This window comes from Mytilus galloprovincialis, chromosome 6 (genome assembly GCF_965363235.1).
Source record: "Mytilus galloprovincialis chromosome 6, xbMytGall1.hap1.1, whole genome shotgun sequence".
Taxonomy (NCBI): domain Eukaryota; kingdom Metazoa; phylum Mollusca; class Bivalvia; order Mytilida; family Mytilidae; genus Mytilus; species Mytilus galloprovincialis.
Window position 1 is genome coordinate 34,401,336 of NC_134843.1, and position 25,395 is coordinate 34,426,730.

The following is a 25,395-nucleotide window of genomic DNA, read 5'->3' on the forward strand; positions in this document are numbered from 1 at the left end:
GAAAACATTTTCATTCAGCCAGCAACATATAGCAATGGTACACTGACCAGTATGAAAATAATTTGATTCATATAGCAACATAGAGCAATGGTACACTGACCAGTATGAAAACATTTTCATTCAGACAGCAACATATATAGTGGTCAGGCTAAGTATGAAAAAATTTAAATTCATACAGCGACATATAGCAATGATTCACTGATCCGTATGAAAATAGTTCCATTCCGACACAACTAATCACACTCGGGCGCATCATCTTTAAAATCAGCTTCCAAAATCAATATCTAAAACATTTAATGATGAGAAATGTGGAGATTTTTTTTTGTTTTTGTTTTTTTGTCTAGGCCATCCCTGCCGTTTAAACTGGTCCACTGGTTTTTTCATAATTTGAGCTTCAATTGGAATTCTTCAGTCAGCGATGTATTTCTTCTCTCTCCTCTTCTGTAGTCATGGCAACACAAAAATAACAGTAATGATTGGTACATTAGTTAATTCAAATACTTTAATTCATTCAGATTGGACCAGTAATTACACTTAGTTCCAATGATATCTCTGATAGGTTAGTTCATTAGCCAATCACTATTGTTGTTGCTGCAGGTTGGCATCTGTGTGATCAACTGAGAAAGTTTAAGCCAATCAAAGTAGACGTGAGATCAAGATACACTAGATTTAGGTCTATATAAAGTTACTGATGCTATATGTTGGTTCTGCATTACCTGAAATATAACATCAAACAAGTGCATTCACTCTTATATATAATAAAACATTTTAAGTTTTTAAATTGAATAAAATCAGAAAAAGATCTCCAAAATCATTTCTACCATTCAATTGTTCAATTGGATTATTGATTCGAGCATCTTTTGCAGACTAAAAAGGCCAAATACAAAATTTCAATCCTGGTATCTGTGTTGAGTTTATCTCTACACAGAATATACTTGACAATGACCTCTGAGAAATTGACCTAATACATTTACTGAAAATTTAACATTGCCCATTGAACCCTGAAAAGAGGCCATGTTTAGATGAACCCTGTCTGATGAACTTTTTGGTATGTGCTTGTCCCATTTCAGGAGCCTGTTATTCAGTGGTTGTCGCTTGCTGTATATCATATTTGTTTTTGCTTTTTGTTTTGTACATAATTCAGGCTGCTAGTTTTATCATATGAATGTTATACATTTGTCACTTCCAGGGCTTTCATAGCTTATTCTACAATATGAGTTTTGCTAATTTTTGTTGTTAACTACAATACATTTGGTCTCTTTTGAGATTCATCTCATTAGCAATGATACCAAATCTTCTAATTTTTATGGATACCTTGCAACGATTCTACAAAAACTCAAAACTTTAAAAAAGCACAATAAGAAAAACTGATTTTTTTAAAAGGTCATTGAACACTGAAAAAGGTGTTGAAGGACAATGGACAAATAGTAGACAGAAAGATCAGATAATAAGGTATCTTTATACTAGATACGAAAATTCTAGCTCTTCCACCTTCTGAAAAATTATGCTTTATATTACTCTTGGATTAGCATCCCTTTGCTGAACTTTCTGCAACATTTGTCTCTGGCAAGACTCAGGTTAAAAATCACAGCTTATTTAAATAATTTACCTCAAATATAAGATCCTGTACGCCATAACAGAATGTAGATCCAAAGGGGTTACTTGTATTTGTAGATGCTGATCTATTTAATATCACTGGTTGTTGGTCTGGTCGTATTAAGTAATTCTGAACAGAATCCCACTGAAATAAATAATTTATTTATATGTATATCAGAGAAATTAATGAACTTTCTCAACAAAATCACATTTTTTGCAAATTATAAAATCCTCGCAAAAGTTTCTGAATTTATAATGTGTAGGGAGATTTGGCCAAAAAGAAAAGTCTGTTTTCGCATAATCTCAAAGTTCAATTACACATCTCTTTTCATTTGTGAAAGAAACTTCTCCCAATTCATACATGCATAAGATGGTCAGCCTTTCACTTTTAATTTAAGAAATAATTGATGCAAGCTATGCTTTATTGTAGTTTTAACATGGGTAGGCATTATATAATCGTGATTATTTTTGCCCGAGTGATAGTGAGGGCTAAAATAACACAAATATAATGCCTACCTGTGTTAAAACTACAATAAAGTACAGCTTGCATCAATTATTTCGATTCTGAATAGGACAATTAAGGTAATTTCTATGTCCGATAAGTATAAGTGTAAAAGCGTTTGTGTAGGCTCTTCCATGAACCTCCCTTTTTTTTGGTAGAGAAGCAAACGTTTTTTTTCAGAGGGAGGAGTTTGAACAGCCAGCATGAACAGTTGTCATATCTAGGTCAAATATGTCAATTTCGGAATGCAACACATTACAGTCATAATAAATGAATTAGTAACATCATGTGCACCATTTAAGAGTTTGAAAGTGTTTTAAAGATAAGGAAATATATTAAGGTATTCGGCCCATAATTAGCCAATATACAACAAGCAAAATAATTTTAATTTTTATCAAGGATTGTAAGTAGGGGGGTCTAAGAGTTCTTACTATGAAATAAAAATCCGCAAAATATTTGAGGTTAACAGCAGAGCTGGGTTACAGTGCCCCCCCTTTTTTGTCCTCAAATGCCAAATAAGGGGTTTTAATAGGATGTAATTTTAAGAAATCTATATAGTATAATTTACTAATCTATCTTTTAAAAGGAACCTTACATGTAACCTTGTAAAATTAAACATAAAAAATAAATTGTTTTTTTGCTATTCTATTTTTAGAACTGTGTTATTGTTACTAATAATAGAAAAAGGAGAAAAGTCTAAAATTTGTCAATTTTATATCTTCACTAGTTCAAAAGTGAATATTTTAGCAGAGCATTAAAAAATGACATTTAAATTAACTTTACATATTGTTCCATCCTAAAAAAATTTTTTAGAAACTTTTACCGTACCAATTTCAAGAAATTTTGATTTAGAATGTCAAGGTCACAGTTTGTAAATGGAGACTTGGTATCCCTGTTCTGATGTATTTTGGTATAATTTATGTAAATCTTTAGCAAAACTAACCATACTTCATATAATCTTATAATAAGAATAAACTATGATATTTATGACATGTAAAGTTCAAAAGGTCAAAGGTCAAGGTCATTTTTGGAGCTAAAATCAACAAAAATCTCCTTTTTTGCTAAATTTTCAAAAGTGTATCTGCCTATTGGTCCCATAATCTTCACTTCCTTTGTAAATAAAGACCATTTGATGATATTCAAAAGATCTTGGTTTGGTTTCAACTTTTAGGGGTCAACAGGTCAAAAGGTCAAGAAATTTTAGGAGCAAAAATTATACAATGACCTCCTTTTTTGCTCAATTTTCTATAGTAAACTTACCTTTATGTACTATAATCTTTCATTACATTTGTTAATTATGATAACTTTATGATATGCATTAGATATAGGATTAGCTTCAACCTTGAGGTCAAAATGTCAAAGGTCAAGGTAATTTTAGGACCTGAAATATGAAAATTTTCTCCTTTTGCTCATATTTCAAAAGTATATAATAAAAAGAAGATGTTGTATGATTGCCAATGAGACAACTCTCTACAAGAGACCAAAATGACACAGAAATTAAGTTATAGGTAACTACGGCCTTCAACAATGAGCAAAGCCTATACCGCATAGTCAGCTTTAAAAGGTCCAAAATGGCAATGTAAAACAATTCAAACGAGAAAACACACGGCCTTATTTAAAAAAAAAATTATCAAAAAACAAATATTTTACACACAAACAAACCACAACCACTGAATAACAGGCTCCTGACTTGGGACCGACACATACATACATAATGTGGTGGGGTTAAACATGTTGGACAATATTTATGGTTTTGCTACATGTTTTCGATTTTGTCCAATGTGCAACACCACACATCACATGAAAGCATTAGGGCTCAGACTGAGGATACATTTTCTTATATTTCACACCAGCATTAACTAGAGCTCATTAAAAAATACCCCATCATTCCTGTTCAACATTGAACTCAGTTAGGTTAATTATCTCCCATGAAATATTTCAGAAAGTGTTTATTCTACTTCATGCACATAATAAATAATAGAAATAATCTTCTTCGATGATATTAATAAACTCTATCACATTTCAATATTTATTTGTACATTATCATGAAAGTATAACATGGTCATGATGGTTCAAAGGATACAAATAAATATTATCATATCTATATATACAATGTACAATCAATATTAAATCTTTTGAATATTAACATTGATCAATAAAGCATGACAATGAGATCAGGATCAATCATACAGTATACCAAATTAAGCAGACCTATTGCTTTTTGAATCTGATACATGGACTTGACCATGGGTACATAACTTTTTTTAACCGATCCATGAAATGTGGTCAATGTCAAGGGGAAACAGTTTTACAGACATGAGGAACTTCAATTCATGCTCATTGCAAGTATAGATATCATAGTATTCATAAGAGAGAGAATTAACATTAAAAACATTAATAAAAATTGCTGAGTTCAAAATATCTGTAATGCAGCAACAACTTTTCTCTTTAGTCTAAGGTTGGTCAAATCCCACACAATTCCTGTTATGTCTTCAGCCCCTGATGGTATTGGAGCTTTTAGTACCACATTATATCAATACTGGCTGCCAGTTTCATATTCTATCTCTTTGATATGAGAGATAACATCTTGCCTAACTGGAAGTAAAAAAGATAATTCATCACAAATTAATTAAAACTTTTAAATTTAGCATTCTGAAGAAGAAAACTATCACTATAGTATATGGTTGAAAGCAATCTGACTACCAAATGTGTTTATGTGTTGCAACACTGAGGGATGTTCCAGAAATAAATGTAGGGGGATCAGGGGTCAGAAGACACTTTTTATTTCACCCCCACCATGCATAATATTTCATTTGTCATTTCAGTGCCTTTTGTAGCTGAATATGCGGTATGGGTTTTGCTCATTGTTGAAGGCCTTACAATGACCTGTAGCTGTTAATTTCTGTGTCACTTGGTTTCTTGTGGAGAGTTGTATCTTTGGCAATCATATGACATCTTCTTTTTGTATATAAATAGGGGCATTAAAAAAAAAGATTGTAAAGTTCTAGATTTCTTTTTTCTTTTTTTTTAATAGAAGTCATTGACTTTCAAATATACACTACAGCTCAGGTGGATTTTGCGTTGTCCACCCGTCCACAGTGGGAGTGGGCAAACTTTCTAGATTGTCAACTCTACCCACCCATAGGAGTGGGCATGCAATTTCTTTTGTTTAATCAAAAGACTTGCAAGTACAATCAATTGAAAAAAAGCAGATAAGCATTAGATATCAATATTTTAACAAAAAAGAGATTAAAGTTGGAGTGGGCCGGTGGAAAAAGCATAATCCACCCAGGCTGTTGTGTAGCACTGTTCAAACATAATTGATTAAATGTTAGCTAACATACTCAATCAGTTGTTTCAAAGTCCGAAGAAGGATGTAGATGTATTCATAGGTCTCTCAACATTTGAAAATGTCTGCTTTGGTGTGGCATTTGGTATCTGGTGGATATATCTGCATCTTGATCTCACAGGCTAATTTCTACAAGAAGCAAATTATAGTTTAACAAATATGTAAACAGCAGAGTTATCTGAGTTCACTTAGTAATAGGCATTTTTAGTTTGATAATGGGTAATTTTTTAATAAAGTTCAATCTAGTTTATCCCTGCCACATTCTGTATGTGCCTGTCCCAAGTCAGGAACCAGTAATTCAGTAGTTGTATTTTAATGCTGTATAACCAATAATTCAGTAGTTGTATTTAGTCTTCTCCTTTGAATTGTTTAAATTTATAGCTTATTATGTAGTATGGGTTTGTCTTATTGTGTAAGGTTGTATGGTGACTTAAAGTGGTTCCTTTATATGTCATGTGAAGTACATGTATTGGGGAGAGTTTTCATATTGGCAATCATACCACATCTTCTTATTTTCAAAATGACTTTGTACCAATGCAAGCATTATGAATATTTTATCCAACTTTATATCCATTATAAGATAAATCATGGACAAATAGAGAAACAAATAGACTAAAATTTTGATAGTACTAAGTAGTTATCAGCTTTTAAACAGGTTAGATAACTCTCTAATACATGTAAACATGGAACATGTACATATCTGTTCATGTTTCATATCTATACTTTTTAAAGACAAGGCATAATATACATGATATAACAATAAACATGAACATGTATCTTAGAAAACTGCTCTATTTATTACCTATGCCCATCTGTGTTTGTCTGTGTATTAGGTAAATGTAGCATAAGTTCTCCACAGTCATTAACAAGCTTAATTAGCATCTCTGAAATTTAAATAAAAAGTTCCTTGTCATCATTGATAGATTGATCATGTACATGTACATATAGATATACAAATGTAAATAAAAATTGGTTATAATACAATGTAAATTGTATCTATAAGTTAAGTTCACACATGTTTCAAATAATTTTAGGTACAACCATTTATTTCATTCATTTATCAATGACACTACAACAATTGACAACAAAATTGCTATCAATCTGAACACAAAAAAAAACCCTGTGTATTATTTAATGAAAATACACACCATTAGTCTTTATACATGTATCATGTTTTGATTATTTACTGACCCCTAATGTACATTTAAATTAACAGTGACAGATGGCAGAAATACATATACAACTGTACAAATTACAAGATACATGTATCTTCATTATCATATATAAATGAAAGAAGAGTAATACATGTATGCTACATTTCTTGGGATGATAATCAAAAATATCTCAGATAATCTGCAACTTACCTTATCAATTGTGTTTTGTAGGTTTGGAGGGATTAATGTCACATCTTTAACAAGGATGGTTTCTCTAAAAAATGAAATATAAATTTCTGTTACAAAAATGTTCTTCATTTTGATAGCACATAGATAAGGAATGTATATATGTAGCAGTACAATGTACATGTACATCATTTGAACATGTATGTATGTACAAATGATGTTTGTTAGTTTATAATACAAATTTTCTTACCAAATATAATAAAGTGAAAACTGGACATATATTAAAAAACACATACATGTTATAATAGAATAATATTTGTTGTAAAAATGCTATTTGCCAATGTACATGTACATGATGTAATAAAAAGAATAAATAATCAAAGAATTCAAATATTGAAAAGCTTTACAACTTGTGACCTTACAACATGTACAACGCTGAAAATTAACTCAGGGACAATGCACCTTGGTGAACTTGTGTCTTATTCGCTCAGTCGTTGAATATTTGTCTGTATTTAAATTTTTCGACTAGTTATTGTATAAAAAAAATTAATTATAGTATGGATATCAGATTAAAATGGGAAGTACACGTACATTGTTTTGTACATGTAAAGTATCAACTTCTTCTTACATTCATAGAAATTAAACAGAAAAAACTCCCAGATATATACGGTCAATTGTTTGTTTGCTCTTTATTTATGTTTCTTTGTATCCTACATCATGTACATGAGCATTTTACTTTTAATCAAATACTGATTAAATTATCAGATGATTTTTAGATGGATATTATCAAATATATATTACAGTATAGTCATGCTAGTATATACATGTATCAATTAATTAGTGTTGTGGCAGTGTCTGTGTCATTGTGACAAGTTTAACAGTCATTGATGGTTCATGCTACATTGTACAATACAATATGATCATACATGTACATTGTATGTGTACCATGGCAATTCAACTTTTGAACATGTTGAAGGGTAGCCTATTGTTATCAATATGTTTGTATTTGTTTTTTGCCTTGACTTGGGTGTTTGTTCCTAAATTATTACAAACATATAAACTGACAGACCTGGATTATTTTTTAAATAATCATTTTTTTCATACATGTATCTAGTTTAGATTACTATGACATCTAACGGCTGTTTTGCCAGACAAGCTGGTGTAGTGGGGCATAATTAACATGACAATGTTGTCCAACTCAAGTTTTAAAATGTTTGGATTTGTAAATGCAAATTACCTGGCACCTGCTCAAAGTTTTACACTGAAGCTTGGCATCAGCTTGGCCTTTGGTTTACTAGGTTCTCCATGTAATAGGAACCATAAGGAAGTCGGTTCAATTCCATCCAGATATACACTTAACATATGAATACAGAACTTTAAAACATAAAAATGAACGATCCATTCAAATCGTCTCCCAGAGCAGATCGCCAGATGAAAAGGACAAGTGCGTGATGTGTTTACATTCCTTCTATCAACTAATCTTCCTATGCCGGTACAACATATTTGACAACCAGTTGCATCCAAACTGCACACATTATTTCTGCATCACGATAAGACGAAGAGACTTAAATCGGCGTACTTTTTTTGGTAAAACGCCTTCGTCTGTCTTGGCAGCCGACCGAGTCGTCCATATTTGTTTACCATAACTTCTGTTTCCGGATTGTCAAAATTGGACAATTTTTCGGAAAAATGAGCGGTTACTCTATAGTTAATGAAAATATACTTCAATTAAGCCTTTCTGATATTTTAATCGTCATTCTAAAAATAATAACTATACTTTCGCTTACTAGGCGGAAAATACCGAGGTGTTGAAAAAATTGACACCTCGGTAAACTCCGGAAAATTTTCCGTAAATCTTTATTATGGGTCGGATACCTTAAGTGCATGATAATTTGATCAAATTCATTATTCTGAAGAAGTCAATATACGCATGTGCAAACAAATGTTATTGGATTTAGAGCATGGGTTTGTTCACAAAGTGAAAGAAGCATGTCATATTAGAATATTTGTTTTTGTATTCTTTTATATATAATTTATACTGGGTTTAAAAATAACTGGTTCATCAAGTTTTTTTAAAGCTCCTGGTTTCAGATTGTTTATGTGACAAATTTGGTGCAGCTTTATACGACCGCAGATGTCAAACCCTGAACACTTGGGCCAATTATGGACACAACATTCAAGCTTGATACAGCTCTGAATTTGGATTTTGATTAAATATTTGAAATTGACACAGCATAGCTTTCTGACACAGAATGAATGTGGTCTAATGAAAAAAAAATGCTTTTAAGCAATACACTGCTGTTTTTATAGTTTTATAGTTTTTAACACGAACTTCTCATTTAAATACATCGTCATTTTTTTAATACATAATTTTCAAACAGTTTGAAGGGTAAAGGAGGTAATCAAACATAGATAAATAACTGTATTCCTTAAATCAAAATTGGATTACCTCACTTACACTGCTTTTAAATGGTCTAAATTGTCCTTTAACCAGAAAAAAACCTTGTTTTCCACCTTTTTTTGCCCCTTATTGCTATAAGATTTAAGTCATAACACCCCCCCCCCCCCCAAAAAAAAACATCCCTTTGTAGTATGGAAGCTTGTGGTATAATTTCAAAGAGATTTAAACACTTAAACACAAGTCATTGACTGTAAACCAAGTTATTGTCTGAAAACTAGAAAAATGCTTGTTTTTGGCCCATTTATGGCCCCTTATTCCTGCATGAATGGGACAATAACCCCAAAACTCAATCTTTTTGTGATATGAAACTTTGTGGTACAAGGTCAGAGAGATCCATACACTTACACATAAGTTATTGTACATAAACTACAAAAATCCTTGTTTTGGCCCCTTTTTTGGCCCTAAACAGTTGGCACCATAACCCCCAAAATGAATCCAAATGTTCTTCTAGTGGTATTAAACATTGTGGTACAATTTCAGAGCAATTGAAATACTTATACACAAGTTAATATCCTAAAAGTAGAAAAATGCTTGTATTGGACCCCTTATTCCTAAACGGTTTGGATCATCATCCCCAAAATCAACCCCAACCTTCCTTTTGAGGTATTGAACCTTCTAGTTAAATTTCAAAGAGATCCATTAATGTTTTATATGACCGCAAAAAAAATTTGTGGTCGTATAAAAATATGCAAATCACACAAACTTTTTCCATTTGTTCTTAACATCAGTACATAACAATAAGTACTTTTATATAAGCCATAGCTGTACGGTAATAATGGCTTACTTTAGAATAAGCTGTAATAACTCTCACTTCTTCGTCCTCATTTTCTCCTGTCTGTATCAGTTTAGGTTTAGTGTTCTCTACCATCACAGGAATCTTACACTCACATCTATAGTACCTACAAACAGATATATACTTTGTGTACTCGTGTATTCATTTCACCCCGAAGGTATCATCAGCCAAGTATTTAGTACTGATATGATTCATAACAAATCTCTCTAAAACTGACCATTTCATAATTTTTTAAATCATTAGAAAATAGGGTTTCAACTCCCTCAATCAAAATTGACCTCAAATGGATTTGGCAACTTTTACCTCCTTCTTGGTGATATAGCCTTTCACCTGTTTGTTTCTTATACATTCTTTGCTTTTAAATATTTGACTTTATGGCGGTACCTAACACTACAGGGGGATAACTTTGTAATATCAGCTAAACGTTTTAATTACGTTGCGTTATGAAGGCAATATAAAGCTTTTCAATGATCAAAATTAGTGTTTGTCAAGCTGCTATATAACCAGTGTAATTTTTCTGATAAAACGCTTGGTTCAAATTATTTTAATTTTTTTATATTTTTGTAAAAGGGTCAAAGTAAATACTTTGTCAAGATTTTATGAAAATTAAACGAGCCAAATTAACTTTAGTGAAAGTGTTGGGTACCACCTTAAGTGTTTCTGATGAAGATAACTGCAGGTAAGTGCTTAATACTTATGAAATTTATAACATGTTATATTCATTTTTTAATATAAATAAGTGGTGTAAGCATTGTCGCTTAGAAATAAATAGATAAATGTCAATCAACAGACTATCATATTTCTTGAAACAATAAAAATTCGTAAGGGTTCCACGGAACCCGGTGTCTCGCCTACTTTTTCTGTTAATCGCAGACTCAACAAAAATGAGGAAAAACATCAATAAAAATTTCCCTCACGATACTGTCTTTTGAATGAAAGAAGCTTCCAAGTTTGGTAAAAAAAATCCAGGATAATTTATGAATCTAATAAATGTTTTATAAACTTTAACTGCAGACTGTATGTAATGTTAACTGGAAGAAAAACTAAGTCCATTTATAAGTAAACAACGGAAAAAGTGATTTTTTCTTTTACAAAATTTACTTCTGAATAATATCTTATGATCAGAAATAAGCTTTTGTCTAAGTTTGGTAGAAATCCAGGATAGTTTAAGAACATTATAAAAATTTTAAAAACTTAAACCACAGAGTGAATGTTTTGTTTCTGGCAAAAAAACTAAGTCCATTTATAAGTAAAATACGGAAAAGTGGAAATTTATTTTTACAAAATTTTCTTCTTGATACTATCTTATGATCATAAACAAGCTTCTGTCCAAGTTTGGTACAAATCCTTGATAGTTTATGAAAGTTATTAAAATTTTAAAAACTTTAACCACAGAGTGAATGTAATGTTTCCTCGCAGAAAAACTAAGTCCATTTATAAGTAAAATACGGAAAAGTGGTAATTTATTTTCACAACATTTTCTTCTTGTTACTATCTTATGATCATAAACAAGCTTCTGTCCTAGTTTGGTACATATCAAGGATAGTTTATGAAAGTTATTAAAATTTTAAAAACTTTAACCACAGAGTGAATGTAATGTTTCCTCGCAGAAAAACTAAGTCCATTTATAAGTAAAATACGGAAAAAATGGAATTTTATTTTTACAAAATTTACTTCTGGATACTTTCTTATGATCATAAACAAGCTTCTGTCCAAGTTTGGTAGAAATTCAGTATAGTTTAAGAAAGTTATTAAAATTTCAAAAACTTTAACCACAGAGTGAATATTTGTGGACGCCGCCGCCGACGACGATGACGACGACGCCGATGACGACGACGCCGACGGAATGTAGGATCGCTTAGTCTCGCTTTTTCGACTAAAGTCGAAAGGCTCGACAAAAATCAACTTCACTTTCCTAATAAATCTACATCATCCAAATTCAGAATCTACTTTGCAAAAAATTATGTCTTTAAAAGAAAACAACAACTGTTGCATTTTGCAAAAACGTAAAATATTGTAACTTACATATTAAAATTATAATGACCCGGGAAATTAGTATGTAGAATAAACTTCTTTACTTGATGTGTATTGGCATCCAATAAAATATCCTGAAATAAAATGTATGTATTGATTATTTTGTGTATTGAGATAATTGTGGTTTACAGATAGTATGTCGATTTTTGCATGAATGAGAATGACCAGGAGTATATATCCAAGTTATAATTTAAGATTCACATAAATGCATTTGTTCATTTTTATGAAATACCAGTTAAACAAAATTTTTCTGTTTTTTTTTGTTTTTTTTGTATAATAAAGAGTGAATGGCAGGTCTATCATGCAAATGGTAGCATATCAACTGCTGAACATTTGAAGAAAGATTACTCACTAGTTCTGCATCATTTCTGAATACTTTTCCATCTCAAATATGAATCGGCGTTTTGCATTTGCGCCGATCTGCATTTCATTTGCGCCGATTTTTTCTTTCATTTGCGCCGATTTTTTTTTTCATTTGCGCCGATTTTTTTACAGGTAAATAACAGGTAAATTACAGGTGAAATGATTAAGAACATGTGGTATGAGTGCCAATGAGACAACTTTCCATCCCAGTAATGTTATTTTCATTTATCATTAAAGACCTCTTCCGTTAGCCAGTTGTACATATGTTATGAATTGTCAATCATAACATGTATAAAACTGTTGTCTCCTGCTTAAAATCAAGAAGTAAAAACCTAAGATAAAAGCACTTTGTTTATACTTAAATGACAAATTAAAAATATATGTGCAGCATTCAAATCCATAAAAACGGAATACAATCTGTTCTTGCCGAGTATGTATAGGCAACACATCTAATATATTCCTTTCGTATGATTTCGCATCTTCTATATTTGGCGTAATTGTCGATAACGAAGGCCATCTTTTTCTTTGTCTGGCATACGTACTGGTGGGGGCATTTCTAGAGTTCGCATTTTCTCACAGGGAAGCTATTAAACCAAGAGTTCCAAATGGTGAAGTTGAAATCATCCCTTCGTTAAGTTTATGGACACCATCACGAATTAGTTAACCATTATGGAATGTGTACTTGTACGTTGTCTAAGAATGTATGACATTTGTCATCAGAAGGAGCGGAGCGTCAGACAATGTCAAACGTGAAGCAGTCATCGATTTCATTTAGGGAAAGGAATGGTAACCTGAAACATTGGGATAGCCATTTACCAATTGCAATGTCACTTGATTTGTCTTTATACTCTATGCTCAGCCAATATAAAAGTATAAACTTACCTGTAACTTACCTGTAAATCCAATTAGGAAAAAATATAAAATCGGCGCAAATGAAAAAATGAAATCGGCGCAAATGAAAGAATGAAAATTTTCAAAATCGACGCAAATGTCATACGCCCATATGAATGACTAGCACAAGCATAGGAGTAGGATCCTGCAGGGTTGAATTTGGTTATCAGATTTTTATTCTTTTTAAATTTGATCAAAATATTTCAAACTGTGCATATCACTATTAATACACAATAACTTTATTGTGTTGAATTGTAAGTCTTTCAAACATATGTACCAATACTTACAACACCAAGGGTAAAATAATTAAAGAAATAATCGGAACATTGAGATCGTATCCGCTTGTGAACATAAGGGGAATGAATCTTCATTTTATCTTCTGCTTTATAGTACACCTTTCCAGGACAACCTAAGGCACTAATAACATCCTATAAGGAAAACAAAATCATGAAAATTTATTATATTTATTAAGATACAATAATGTATTAGGAAGCCACAGTAATATGAGTCCTAAATATAATCAAACTCATTTTTAAGTTTTGATTTACAAGTAAATATTTTGAAAACACGCTCTTATCCATACTTTTACCTTTCAATTCAGTTTTGTATGACAACAGAAAAACAGAAAGATGTTGAAAAATTATCAACTATTTATTTGCAAGTATTCAATATTCTATCTTATTATTAAAAGAGCAATTTAAGAAAAACGAGCATTCTGAGAGTATTGCATGGCATTAGTTGCAAAATTTCCAAAGGCTTATGGCTTAGCAATATTTGATTTCTACGTAAGCTTAACAAATTATTACCTGACTGGAATCACCAAACTGTACTATTCTTTCTACTATCTTTTTTCTTGGGTCTATTAATTTACCAGGACCATTTCCTGAAATAAAATTTTGTTCTATTGACTCAATTTTATCTACACATTTGTATGCTTAACACATATTACAATTCATTACTGTTGAGTTGTAGACTAAGTTTAAAGGTAATCTGTTCAGTCAAATGTATTGGGAGGAATATGTTTAATAGGTTGCTGTCTGATTGATGTATAGCTGCATTCTTTATCATTCCTAATAGGACTTTCAAATATTACAGCACTGGGTCAAATATGGCTTCTAATGGACTTTCAGTCCAAAGGGTACCTTCAGCTCAGTAGTTAATATTTTGGTACAGACATAATTTATAATAACAAACCCTTCTCCAATTGTCAATTTATAAATTTATATTTAAAAAAAAATACATTATTAAACTACCTTTGGAAAAGTTGAAACTAGATGGATTTGGTTATCCTTTTTAGGTCCTTTTCAGTCATGTATATCTTCTACTGCTTTGGTTCTTATACACACTTGGCTTTCAAATAATCAGCTTTTTAAAAGAATTCCTGATTAAATGAAATCCAGGAAAGCCCATGAATTTCTTAATTGTATATAATTTTTATGAAGAATACATCTGCTGTATATTAAAATGTAGACATATAAAAGCATTTACTATACAAACCTTCAGTTACTAGCAAGAACTTTAATCCTTTAGTCACATTTCTTTCCCTTAATACTTCTAAACAATCTAAATAACAGTTACCATGGAAACAAAGAATTGGCAGTGGAGGTGCTCTGAAATATAAAGAAACAAGCAATAAAAGAACAGCATTATAATGTCTTCCTTAGTTGCATCAATCTGCCAAAGGCCAATAACTCAAAAAAAATTGGTGTTTTTAAAACTGTTAATAAATGTCAAACAAGAAACCAATCTTGAGATTGCTAGCTATGTTATTTTAAGTATACAAGTAATTTGTATTTAAAAGGCATTTAACTCTGGTAAATATATTTGGTCAGCACTTCTCCAAGTTTCATAAAAATCCTACAAATAATGTAGGTGTATGAATGCTTACAATAAAATTTCAATATTTAAAGTAAATTCCAAAGGGACATTACTCATGTAGAAATAACTGATAATTTCCCGTACATCATGAAATTCCTAACTACATTTTCTTTGTCTAAACATGAAATTACAGGTAAATTTAAGATTGAGCAGCAAAGGTTTTTTTCTATAAATCATGAAAACTAACTTACTTTGTCTCAACTAAACTACTTCCTGTATATATACACATCCTAGATACAACCGGGGAGGAACCATTAGGAAACTGTAATGATCCTAAACCATGGGCATATTTAGGCTGAAAATACAGATAAATGCTGCTTAAGTTGTAAATATATTTAATAAATGAATACATAGAAATATCTTCCTATATCTTTAGAATGTAAGTATCTATGTTGATGCATTTCTGGGAACAAAAACACACAAAGAGTCAATTTCAAAAAAACAATGTCAAACACTAATGACTTACAATTATGATATGAAGAAATTTTACTGGAGTTTTAAGGGAACATTCTTGAACATAAAAGAAAATGTATAAGATTTCTACACAAGAGTGCACACGCTGAAATGTTTCGACTTTTATACTAATCATTGATATTATGTTGATAGTCCTAAGTATAAAGCTAAGCTTTATTACAACTGTCACATAAACTTAACATTAACCAAGATAACTAAACAAAGACCAATGAACCTTGAAAATGAGGTCAAGGTCAGATGAACCATGCCAGGCAGACATGTACAGCTAACAATGCTTCTATAAAACATATATAGTTGACCCATTACTTATAGTTTAAGAAAAATAGACCAAACCACAAAAACTTAACACTGTGCAATGAACCGTGAAAATGAGGTCACGGTCAAATAAAACCTGCGCAACTGACATAAAGATCATAAAATATTTCCATACACCAAATATAGTTGACCTATGGCATATAGTATGAGAAAAACAGACCAAAACACAAAAATTAAACTATAACCACTGAACCATGAAAATGAGGTCAAGGTCAGATGACACCTGCCAGTTGGACATGTACACCTTACAGTCCTTCCATACACCGAATATACTAGCCCTATTGCTTATAGTATCTGAGATATGGACTTGACCACCAAAACTTAACCTTGTTCACTGATCCATAAAATGAGGTTGAGGTCAAGTGAAAACTGTCTGACAGACATGAGGACCTTGCAAGGTACGTACATATCAAATATAGTTATCCTATTACTTATAATAAGAGAGAATTCAACATTACAAAAAATTTGAACATTTTTTTCAAGTGGTCACTGAACCATGAAAATGAGGTCAAGGACATTGAACATGTGACTGACGGAAACTTCGTAACATGAAGCATCTATATACAAATTATGAAGCATCCAGGTCTTCCACCTTCTAAAATATGAAGCTTTTAAGAAGTGAGCTAACGCCGCCACCGCCGCCGGATCACTATCCCTATGTCGAGCTTTCTGCAACAAAAGTTGCAGGCTCGACAAAAACTAGTTTGAAATTTGTTTTGTTTAAGAACATAAAATATCTTATAAGTGTTTTTTAAGACATAAACAATGACATGAATTTTAATTTTTTAAACAAAATCTCTGTCTCACTGAGGTCTTTTCCCAGATCTTCTTTTATCAACAAACAAATATAATGTTCTTTCTAGTTTTGCAAAATAGAGATAACTTAACATTTTTTCCTATATAATTGTTAAAAAAATATTCAACAGAACATAATAAAATGCTACCTTACCTCAAACTTGGATTCTATGGGAAAATCAAACGATAATCCTCTAAAATTCAACACAAACAATTGCTTCTCAGAGTTGTAAACTGAAAAAGAAACCAAACATATGAATTTTGGATTAGAGTTATCTTTCTTCATCCATGATAATCAATTTGCATTTATAAACAACTGATACAAATATCTAAAATAGAAAATAAGCTAGAATTATAATGTAATAATATGTACCGTGCACATTTTGTTTCTTATAAAAAAAAAAAGAGGCTACAATGAGAAGTTAAAATGTTTACAATATTTTTTCAAAACTTTTAACATATAGTTATTGATTTGAAAACATTAAAAGAACAAAGCTCAATTCAATTTCATTTGATCAATGGATAGATTGTAGAGTGTGGTCATGAATAACTCCTTGCATGCAATTTCAGGCAAAGTATATCCCAAATTATTATTAGAAATTAGGCAAAAAATTCCATGCTAGTTTAAAAAAAAAAATTCAAAAGTATCATCAAACAGGAAGTTAGATTTGAAAATTGCTTACACAGTACAACTAATCATTATAAAGATCCAGACCAATTAGCTTATGATTCCTCATTTCAGATGTCACAACACGTCCTTATTTTTATATTACCCCCGTTATATAAATTCAAAGTATATGTCAGATGTGTTTTGTCAAACAGAAATGTAATACTTTCTGAAAAAGTACAACCCATCATAATAAAGTTCAAAACCAAATATCACATATTACAGAAGCTATGAAACATGACTTAAAAGTTAGACTGATGGACTGAGAGACACACAGAAAAAGTTAATGCATTAAACCACCCACTCTTTGTGTTGGAGTACAATATAATTATCAAATTAACACCAAATGTTCTTTTTAAAAACCTTAAAAGAATTTCATTCAGTTATATTGGGAATATAGAAAATTGGCCACATAAATAATAAATCCTGGTTCAACATCCTCTTTGAGTCAGTAATGTCAAGGCAAATTACAATCTAAGTATTACTTTATATGTTCAGTGATCTGGAAGGTTTTTTTTACTATGGGCCCAGGGCCCCTCATAAATAAATTCAATGGGCTATTTTAAAAAATAATGGGCCATGTTGTCAAGTGAGTGGGCCATTTGAATTGACTTCTGTAAAAAAAAGTATCAGGTTATTTTGGCAAAGAGATGTTGATACTTACCTTTATGATTTTAAATAAAATCATGGATATTGTTCCTGTGATTTTGTAATTTCAATTTCAATGAATATACAATAACTTCTTCCAACCCCAACAATATTTAAGTCAACCTTTATTTACAATGTTTAAACTGGTACTGTTGCCTTGTTCATGTTCATAGTTTTTTTGTACATTAAATTTGGGTCTTCGTCGATACCATACTTATTCCAGACGTTCCGTATCAGAGGACATTTCAGGCATTTCCACTGCACTTCTTGTATTATTATAACTTCATCACAGTGACAAGAATAACAGAGTACCATTAATTCATAGAACAAAACAACAAATCGCTGAAGTCATGTTTACAAGATGTCAAAACGAGCCAAAGACCAAAAAATGACAGGACAGTTAAGTTTATGGTGACAAAAACTATATTCCTAAAAAGGCTATGGGGTTTTTCAATCGAAATAATAGCAAGCTAAACTAAATGAGATTATTATAAGAGATAAATCTCATCTGTACGGCTAGCCAAATTTCACAAATTTAAAGTTGTTTATAAAATAAATATATCATGAATGATGGTTAATTACGTTTTTCAGGTTATCAGTTAGACCCCATGGTTCTATTATTACAATAGGAAAACACTGAGACGTTAAATCGCATGGTTCTTACTTCTATTATGATAGTGAAACACACGAGACATCTAAAAATTATATAGGTGCTCCTATTATTTGAAGAACATTACACAATTTCAATTCAATTCAATTCAATATTTTATTGGAAAGAGCACAATAGAGGCGTGATCCAAATACAGACAATTATAATATTAAACAACATATAAATGAAATAAAGATGCATATAACAAGTCATAAGCCAATTCTATGTATACCAACCAATACATTAAAAACTGATATTGATACCATAAACTTATACATCAGTATTATTCTAGATTTTCATAAATTTACTTAAAACACACAATATAAGATATATATATGTATATTCACAAACTACTGTAAAAGATTATTATCTGATGAAACGGTATGGTGGTCTCTCAAATCAAGAGCTTCTTCAATATACATACAAATAGATTTTAGTTCTTTTTCAGACATAGGATTTAACATTTTGGTAAAATTTTCATCCAAATTATTTGAATTAATATCATTAATTTTATATTTAGATCTAATTTTGTTATATTGCAGACATTCAATCAAGAAATGTATCTCATTTTCAATTTTTCCTGTGCAAAATTTACAAAATCTCTCATTAGAGGGTATTTTTGGTCTTGCATACCTACCAGTTTCTATTGCTAATGAGTGTGCACTTATTCTTAATTTAGTGAGTTTTTTTCTAAGGTATTTAGGAATATTAAAGTTTAAATATTCTTGTTGTTTAAATTTAGTATAAATTTTACTAAAAAATGAAAGTTTACCACAGTTTCCATCTTTTATCTTAGATAGTTCAAATATAATTTTATTTTTGTAGAAATCTTCTAGTTTCTGTTTGAAATTACTATTACAATGCTTGTTTAAGGGTATTCCAATATATTTCATTAATTCAGATAGTTTATTAGACCATGAATTTTCTCTATTTCTGAGAGTTTTGTCCACTTCAAAAGCAGCCTTGAGAATTTCATGCGGACCACCAGACCGTTCACCAATATCACTGAGACGCACATAGTATTTATACATAAGTTGATAACATTTAATGCTAATGGGTAAAGTGCCCAATTCACACCGCACTGCTAGATTGGAAGACTTTCCATGAACCCCAAGTATGTTTTTGAATATGGAATTTTGTGTTTTTTCTAATTTACTTTTGTCTAATGCTTCAAAATTTGGTTTGAATTCTGATATCCATACTTCTGATCCATAAGTTAAAATAGAATATAAATGGGGCCCCATTACCGGCAATGCTATTTTTAGCAATTATTTCCTTAAATGGCGTCTTTAATAAACTAATTATGGAAAAACTGTTGTTGTCTAATTGAAGCTCAATATCTATTTGTGATTTTACCGCACTTGAATATATATGGTCCCATGGCTTTTCTTGAAGTATTTTGGGTTTTTTTACGATACCTTACGATTTCACATTAAATTTTCCGTAATTTTGATCAACATTAAAAAAAAAATTCCGACCCTTCATCCTATACATTTAAGGACAGTATGTGCTTGCATGAAACTTTATTCATTATGCTTTCCAAAAAAAAATATACATAAATGAAATAACAACCAATCACAGAGAGCCATCTATTTTTATCTCTATGTCATGTTCCCTTCATAAAATGGCTGCGCCCATGTAATTTTATTTGGTACATTGTAACCCACAGTTGTGTACACACACATGGCGGCACGGAACACGATCGGAAATTCATTTGACGATATCTTAACGTTTCAAAAACGAAGTGAAAAATATCGTGCGCCACATGGGTGCTTACATTTGTCACTGTATGCGCCATTACTTGTCAATATGCGCTATAGGCGCAGGGTGCACGTCCTTCCTGATAAATGTATGTTGTGATGTTACACTATAATTTTCAAGTTAGGGTGAAGGTTGGCACCTGTTAAAACATTTAAACCCTTTGCAGGTTTTTGCACCTATCCTAAGTCAGGAACCTGTTGTTCAGTGGTTGTCTTTTGTGTTTCTCATTTCTGTTTTTTTACATAGATTAGTGTTGGTTTCCTTGTTTGAACTATTTTACATGTCATTTTTGGACCCTTTATAGGTTGCTGTTTTGTGTAAACCAAGTCTAAGTGTTGAAGACCGTACTTTGACCTATATTGACTTACCTTTTAACATAGTTGTGACTTGGATGGAGGGTTGTCTCATTGGCACTCATACCACATCTTCTTACATGTATATCTAATAACACCTTTTAAAAACACTTTTCATATCTGACCAGGACTGTGCATGTGCATGTTTTGTAAACAATGAATTTATCAATCAGATGTGCAAATTAAACTGTTGGTTCTGATGTAAATAGTTATGTTTAGACTATTATTATTAAATTTTGAATAAAAAATGCATTTTGCATTAATTCATAAATGATTTTCAACAAATTGAATGCTATAAAAAAAAATTGCCTGGCTGCTTGCATGTGTAACAAAAGGATTCTATCCCATAAATAATGCAATGTTGAAACATCCAATAAATGAATTGGTAGTACTTCCCTTAGCAAATATCACATGTATCACCCTGCTCAGTCACTCCATATTTCTTGTAACATGGATTTGAGACCAGAGAAGGCAGCATCAGCAATGTCACAATGTCTGAGGAGAAGTCTTGCTTTCATCAAGCATTAAACTGTCTTAAAGGGGGGGGAGGGGGGGGGGGGAGAGAGACCACTTAAAGAACAATAAACAGATAATCAGTTTCTACATAAATATGGTAAAATATCAGAAACTAGACACAATGGGCAGCTTTGATGTACATTCATCGTGCTCATTCATCAAATTATGGCTCGCAACTAAAATCTAACAATATCTGTGTGTAAAAATAAACTGAAAACCTATACACACATCGTTGTATTTCACTTTGCTCTATTATTGAGCAGTAAGCAAGGATCTTAAGGATAATAGACTAACAAAATGATGCAATTAAACTTAATGCCTGCAATTGTCTCAAAGCCATGTTGAATATAGAGTGATTGAGCAGGGTGATATATGTGAAGGAAGAACTTGATTTAATCTCCATTCACTGATGATACACATTGTGAGGTTGGTGGTAAATCCTGCACTCATCTCAAAACCAAGTCAAATACAGAGTGACAGAGCACGGTGGTATATGTGAAGGAAAGGACTATCAAATATTTGTCTTTAGCCAAAGAACCAATATCTATGTATCACCATCTTCAGTGGCAATTATCGTAGGGGACACAAAAAGTGTCTTTTGCTTGTCGACTTTCAATAGAAAATTTTTTTAATTTTCTTTATCCAAGGTACCAATAATTTTATTATTCGTAATTTAATTATTCCCCCATATTTTAGTTACATACTTGTCAATAATGGCAAAATAAACTGTATTATTTACATAATTTTTAGTTAACAAAGAGCATTTTCACTATGATAACTGATAAATAATAATCTAGTTATAATGACACTCTTAAAGGGTCATATCAATCTGAAGATAGGAGTCGAAAACAATTGTTCATGTGCAATTAAAAAAAACTTAATGCTCATAAGAATTTGTAAAAAAATCTTGCATGTCCTTCTCCATGTAAATTCTTAATAAACAAATGTACGGGTAGCTAACGGTCTTTGCAATTCTAAAGGTCATTAGACACGAGACAATTCAAGAATTTATTGAACGGAACCTTCTGTCCTCCAGCCTTATAATCTCGATCAATGACTTTTGATGAATACAATTAACCGTCAATATTGTCTACATAATGAAACAATATTCTTTTTATGTTTTCAAATGATTCTTTCTTTGGAAACTGACGTCTTAATATGAATGAATGGTTACCATCATATCAATAACTTGGTGAGAATCTTCGAGGCAAGTTCATTACCCAAAATATCAAACATTTTACATGAATAAAATAAATTTTTGAGTAAACAAACTAATGCCTTAAAGATATATGACGGTTTATCAACAAAACACATATTGCTTTTTACTGTACAATTTCTAAAAATGTAAATTGGCGCTCAAAATAAATGTCTGCTGCTAAAAATAGTTATACTATGCATTCATAATTATTTGTGGTATACCAATTTTTATAGACTTCAATAATATTGGTATAGGTAAACTTCAATACAGAACAAATTTTTCAATAACTTGAGTTTTACTGTGCATATTGGTGGGTGTTTGTTTATTCTACATTGGCTATAGGTATAGTGGGAGAGTTGAGATCTCACAAAACATATTTAACCCCACTATTTTTGGGCCTGTCACAAGTCTGGCTTTTGTTAGTCTTGTATGTTTCATTTATATGTTCCGGAGTTTAGTGCGATTTCAATTTTCATTGAACTTGTAGAATACATATTTTGTTTGAGCTGAAGCACGCCTCCGGATTGGAGATTTTCTCACTGTGTTGAAGACCTATTGGTGGCCTTCAGCTGTTTTCTGCTCTGTGGTCATGTTGTTTTCTCTTTGACATATTCCCCATTTTCATTCTCAAATTTATTCAAAACCAAATATGCAATGATTAACAACCATACCTCCAGGGTGAGTAGCTCCAAAGGACTGGTCTATCTGTTCTATAGTAGGTTGTACTTGTGGAGAGCTGAAGTGGACTCCACTGGAAAAAAACAAACAACATGTTGTTAAAAATCAAGTGTGTAACATTAGAAAAATTCGTAAGGGTTCCACGGAACCCAGTGTCTCGCCTACTTTTGCTGTTAATCGCAGACTCAACAAAAATGAGGAAAAACATCAATAAAAATTTCCCTCTCGATACTGTCTTTTGATTGAAAGAAGCTTCCAAGTTTGGTAAAAAATCCAGGATAGTTTATGAATCTAATAAATGTTTTATAAACTTTAACTGCAGACTGTATGTAATGTTAACTGGAAGACAAGAGTGCACACGCTGAAATGTCTCGCCTTCTATACTCATCATTGATATTATGTTGATAGTCCTAAGTATAAAGCTAAGCTTTAATACAACTGTCACATAAACTTAACATTAACCAAGATACATTTTTTGTAACTAAACAAAGACAAATGAACCTTGAAAATGAGGTCAAGGTCAGATGAACCATGCCAGGCAGACATGTACAGCTAACAATGCTTCTATACAACATATATAGTTGACCTATTACTTATAGTTTAAGAAAAAAAGACCAAAACACAAAAACTTAACACTGTGCAATGAACCGTGAAAATGAGGTCACAGTCAAATAAAACCTGCGTGACTGACATAAAGATCATAAAATATTTCCATACACCAAATATAGATGACCTATGGCATATAGTATTAGATAAAAAGACCAAAACTCAAAAACTTAACTTTGACCACTGAACCATGAAAATGAGGTCAAGGTCACATGACATCTGCCCGCTAGATATGTACACCTTACAATCATTCCATACAACAAATATAGTAGACCTATTGCATATAGTATGAGAAAAACAGACCAAAACACAAAAATTTAACTATAACCACTGAACCATGAAAATGAGGTCAAGGTCAGATGACACCTGCCAGTTGGACATGTACACCTTACAGTCCTTCCATACAACGAATATACTAGCCCTATTCCTTGTAGTATCTGAGATATGGACTTGACCACCAAAACTTAACCTCGTTCACTGATCCATGAAATGAGGTCGAGGTCAAGTGAAAACTGTCTGACAGACATGAGGACCTTTCAAGGTACGCACATATCAAATATTGTTATCCTATTACTTATAATAAGAGAGAATTCAACATTACAAAAAATCTGAACCTTTTTTTCAAGTGGTCACTGAACCATGAAAATGAGGTCAAGGACATTGGACATGTGACTGACGGAAACTTCGTAACATGAGGCATCTATATACAAAGTATGAAGCATCCAGGTCTTCCACCTTCTAAAATATAAAGCTTTTAAGAAGTTAGCTAACACCGCCGCCGCCGCCGCCGCCACCGCCACCGGATCACTATCCCTATGTCGAGCTTTCTGCAACAAAAGTTGCAGGCTCGACAAAAAACTAAGTCCATTTATAAGTAAAATACGGAAAAAGGGATTTTTTTTTTCAAAATTTACTTCTGAATAATATCTTATGATCAGAAACAAGCTTTTGTCTAAGTTTGGTAGAAATCCAGGATAGTTTAAGAACATTATAAAAATTTTAAAAACTTAAACCACAGAGTGAATGTTTTGTTTCTGGCAAAAAAACTAAGTCCATTTATAAGTAAAATACGGAAAAGTGGAAATTTATTTTTACAAATTTTTCTTCTTGATACTATCTTATGATCATAAACAAGCTTCTGTCAAAGTTTGGTACAAATCAAGGATAGTTTATGAAAGTTATTAAAATTTTAACCAGATGCTCCGCAGGGCGCAGCTTTATACGACCGCAGAGGTTGAACCCTGAACGGTTGGGGCAAGTATGGACACAACATTCAAGCTGGATTCAGCTCTAAATTTGGATTGTGATTAAATAGTTGACACAGCATAGGTTTTGGACACAGAATGAATGTGGTCTAATGAACTTAAAATAATTTTTTTGTCTTTGAGCAATCACTATGCTGTTGAATATTAATCCTCTCAAAAAAATGTTTGAAGAAATTTTCTTTTTATTTATGAAATCTGAAATGAGAAAAATTTAACCCCCCCCCCCCCCCACCATTTTTTTTTCACATCCCCCTTTCCCTTTT

General features: G+C 31.7%; 1 protein-coding gene and 1 long non-coding RNA gene across 3 annotated transcripts in view; both read right to left on the reverse strand.

Annotated features, from left to right (window-relative positions):
- Window positions 1-484: 484 nt before the first annotated feature.
- Window positions 485-25,395, reverse strand: part of LOC143079435 (phagosome assembly factor 1-like) — a 67,398-nt gene continuing 42,487 nt past the window's right edge. For both annotated transcript variants that reach the window (XM_076254773.1, XM_076254774.1), the window contains exons 5-14: window positions 23,255-23,334; window positions 16,946-17,025; window positions 15,399-15,502; window positions 14,827-14,939; window positions 14,136-14,212; window positions 13,617-13,757; window positions 12,067-12,149; window positions 10,033-10,147; window positions 1,610-1,741; window positions 485-716 (exon numbers count right to left, since the gene is read on the reverse strand). In XM_076254773.1, the coding sequence (XP_076110888.1) occupies window positions 654-716; window positions 1,610-1,741; window positions 10,033-10,147; window positions 12,067-12,149; window positions 13,617-13,757; window positions 14,136-14,212; window positions 14,827-14,939; window positions 15,399-15,502; window positions 16,946-17,025; window positions 23,255-23,334 (988 nt within the window). In that variant the 3' untranslated portion in view covers window positions 485-653. The remainder of the gene's footprint in view (window positions 717-1,609; window positions 1,742-10,032; window positions 10,148-12,066; window positions 12,150-13,616; window positions 13,758-14,135; window positions 14,213-14,826; window positions 14,940-15,398; window positions 15,503-16,945; window positions 17,026-23,254; window positions 23,335-25,395) is intronic.
- Window positions 4,554-8,430, reverse strand: LOC143079437 (uncharacterized). The gene is made up of 5 exons (XR_012979408.1): window positions 8,025-8,430; window positions 6,812-6,875; window positions 6,250-6,331; window positions 5,443-5,576; window positions 4,554-4,693 (listed from the first exon to the last, which is right to left on the reverse strand). It is a non-coding gene; the product is annotated as an uncharacterized LOC143079437 (long non-coding RNA).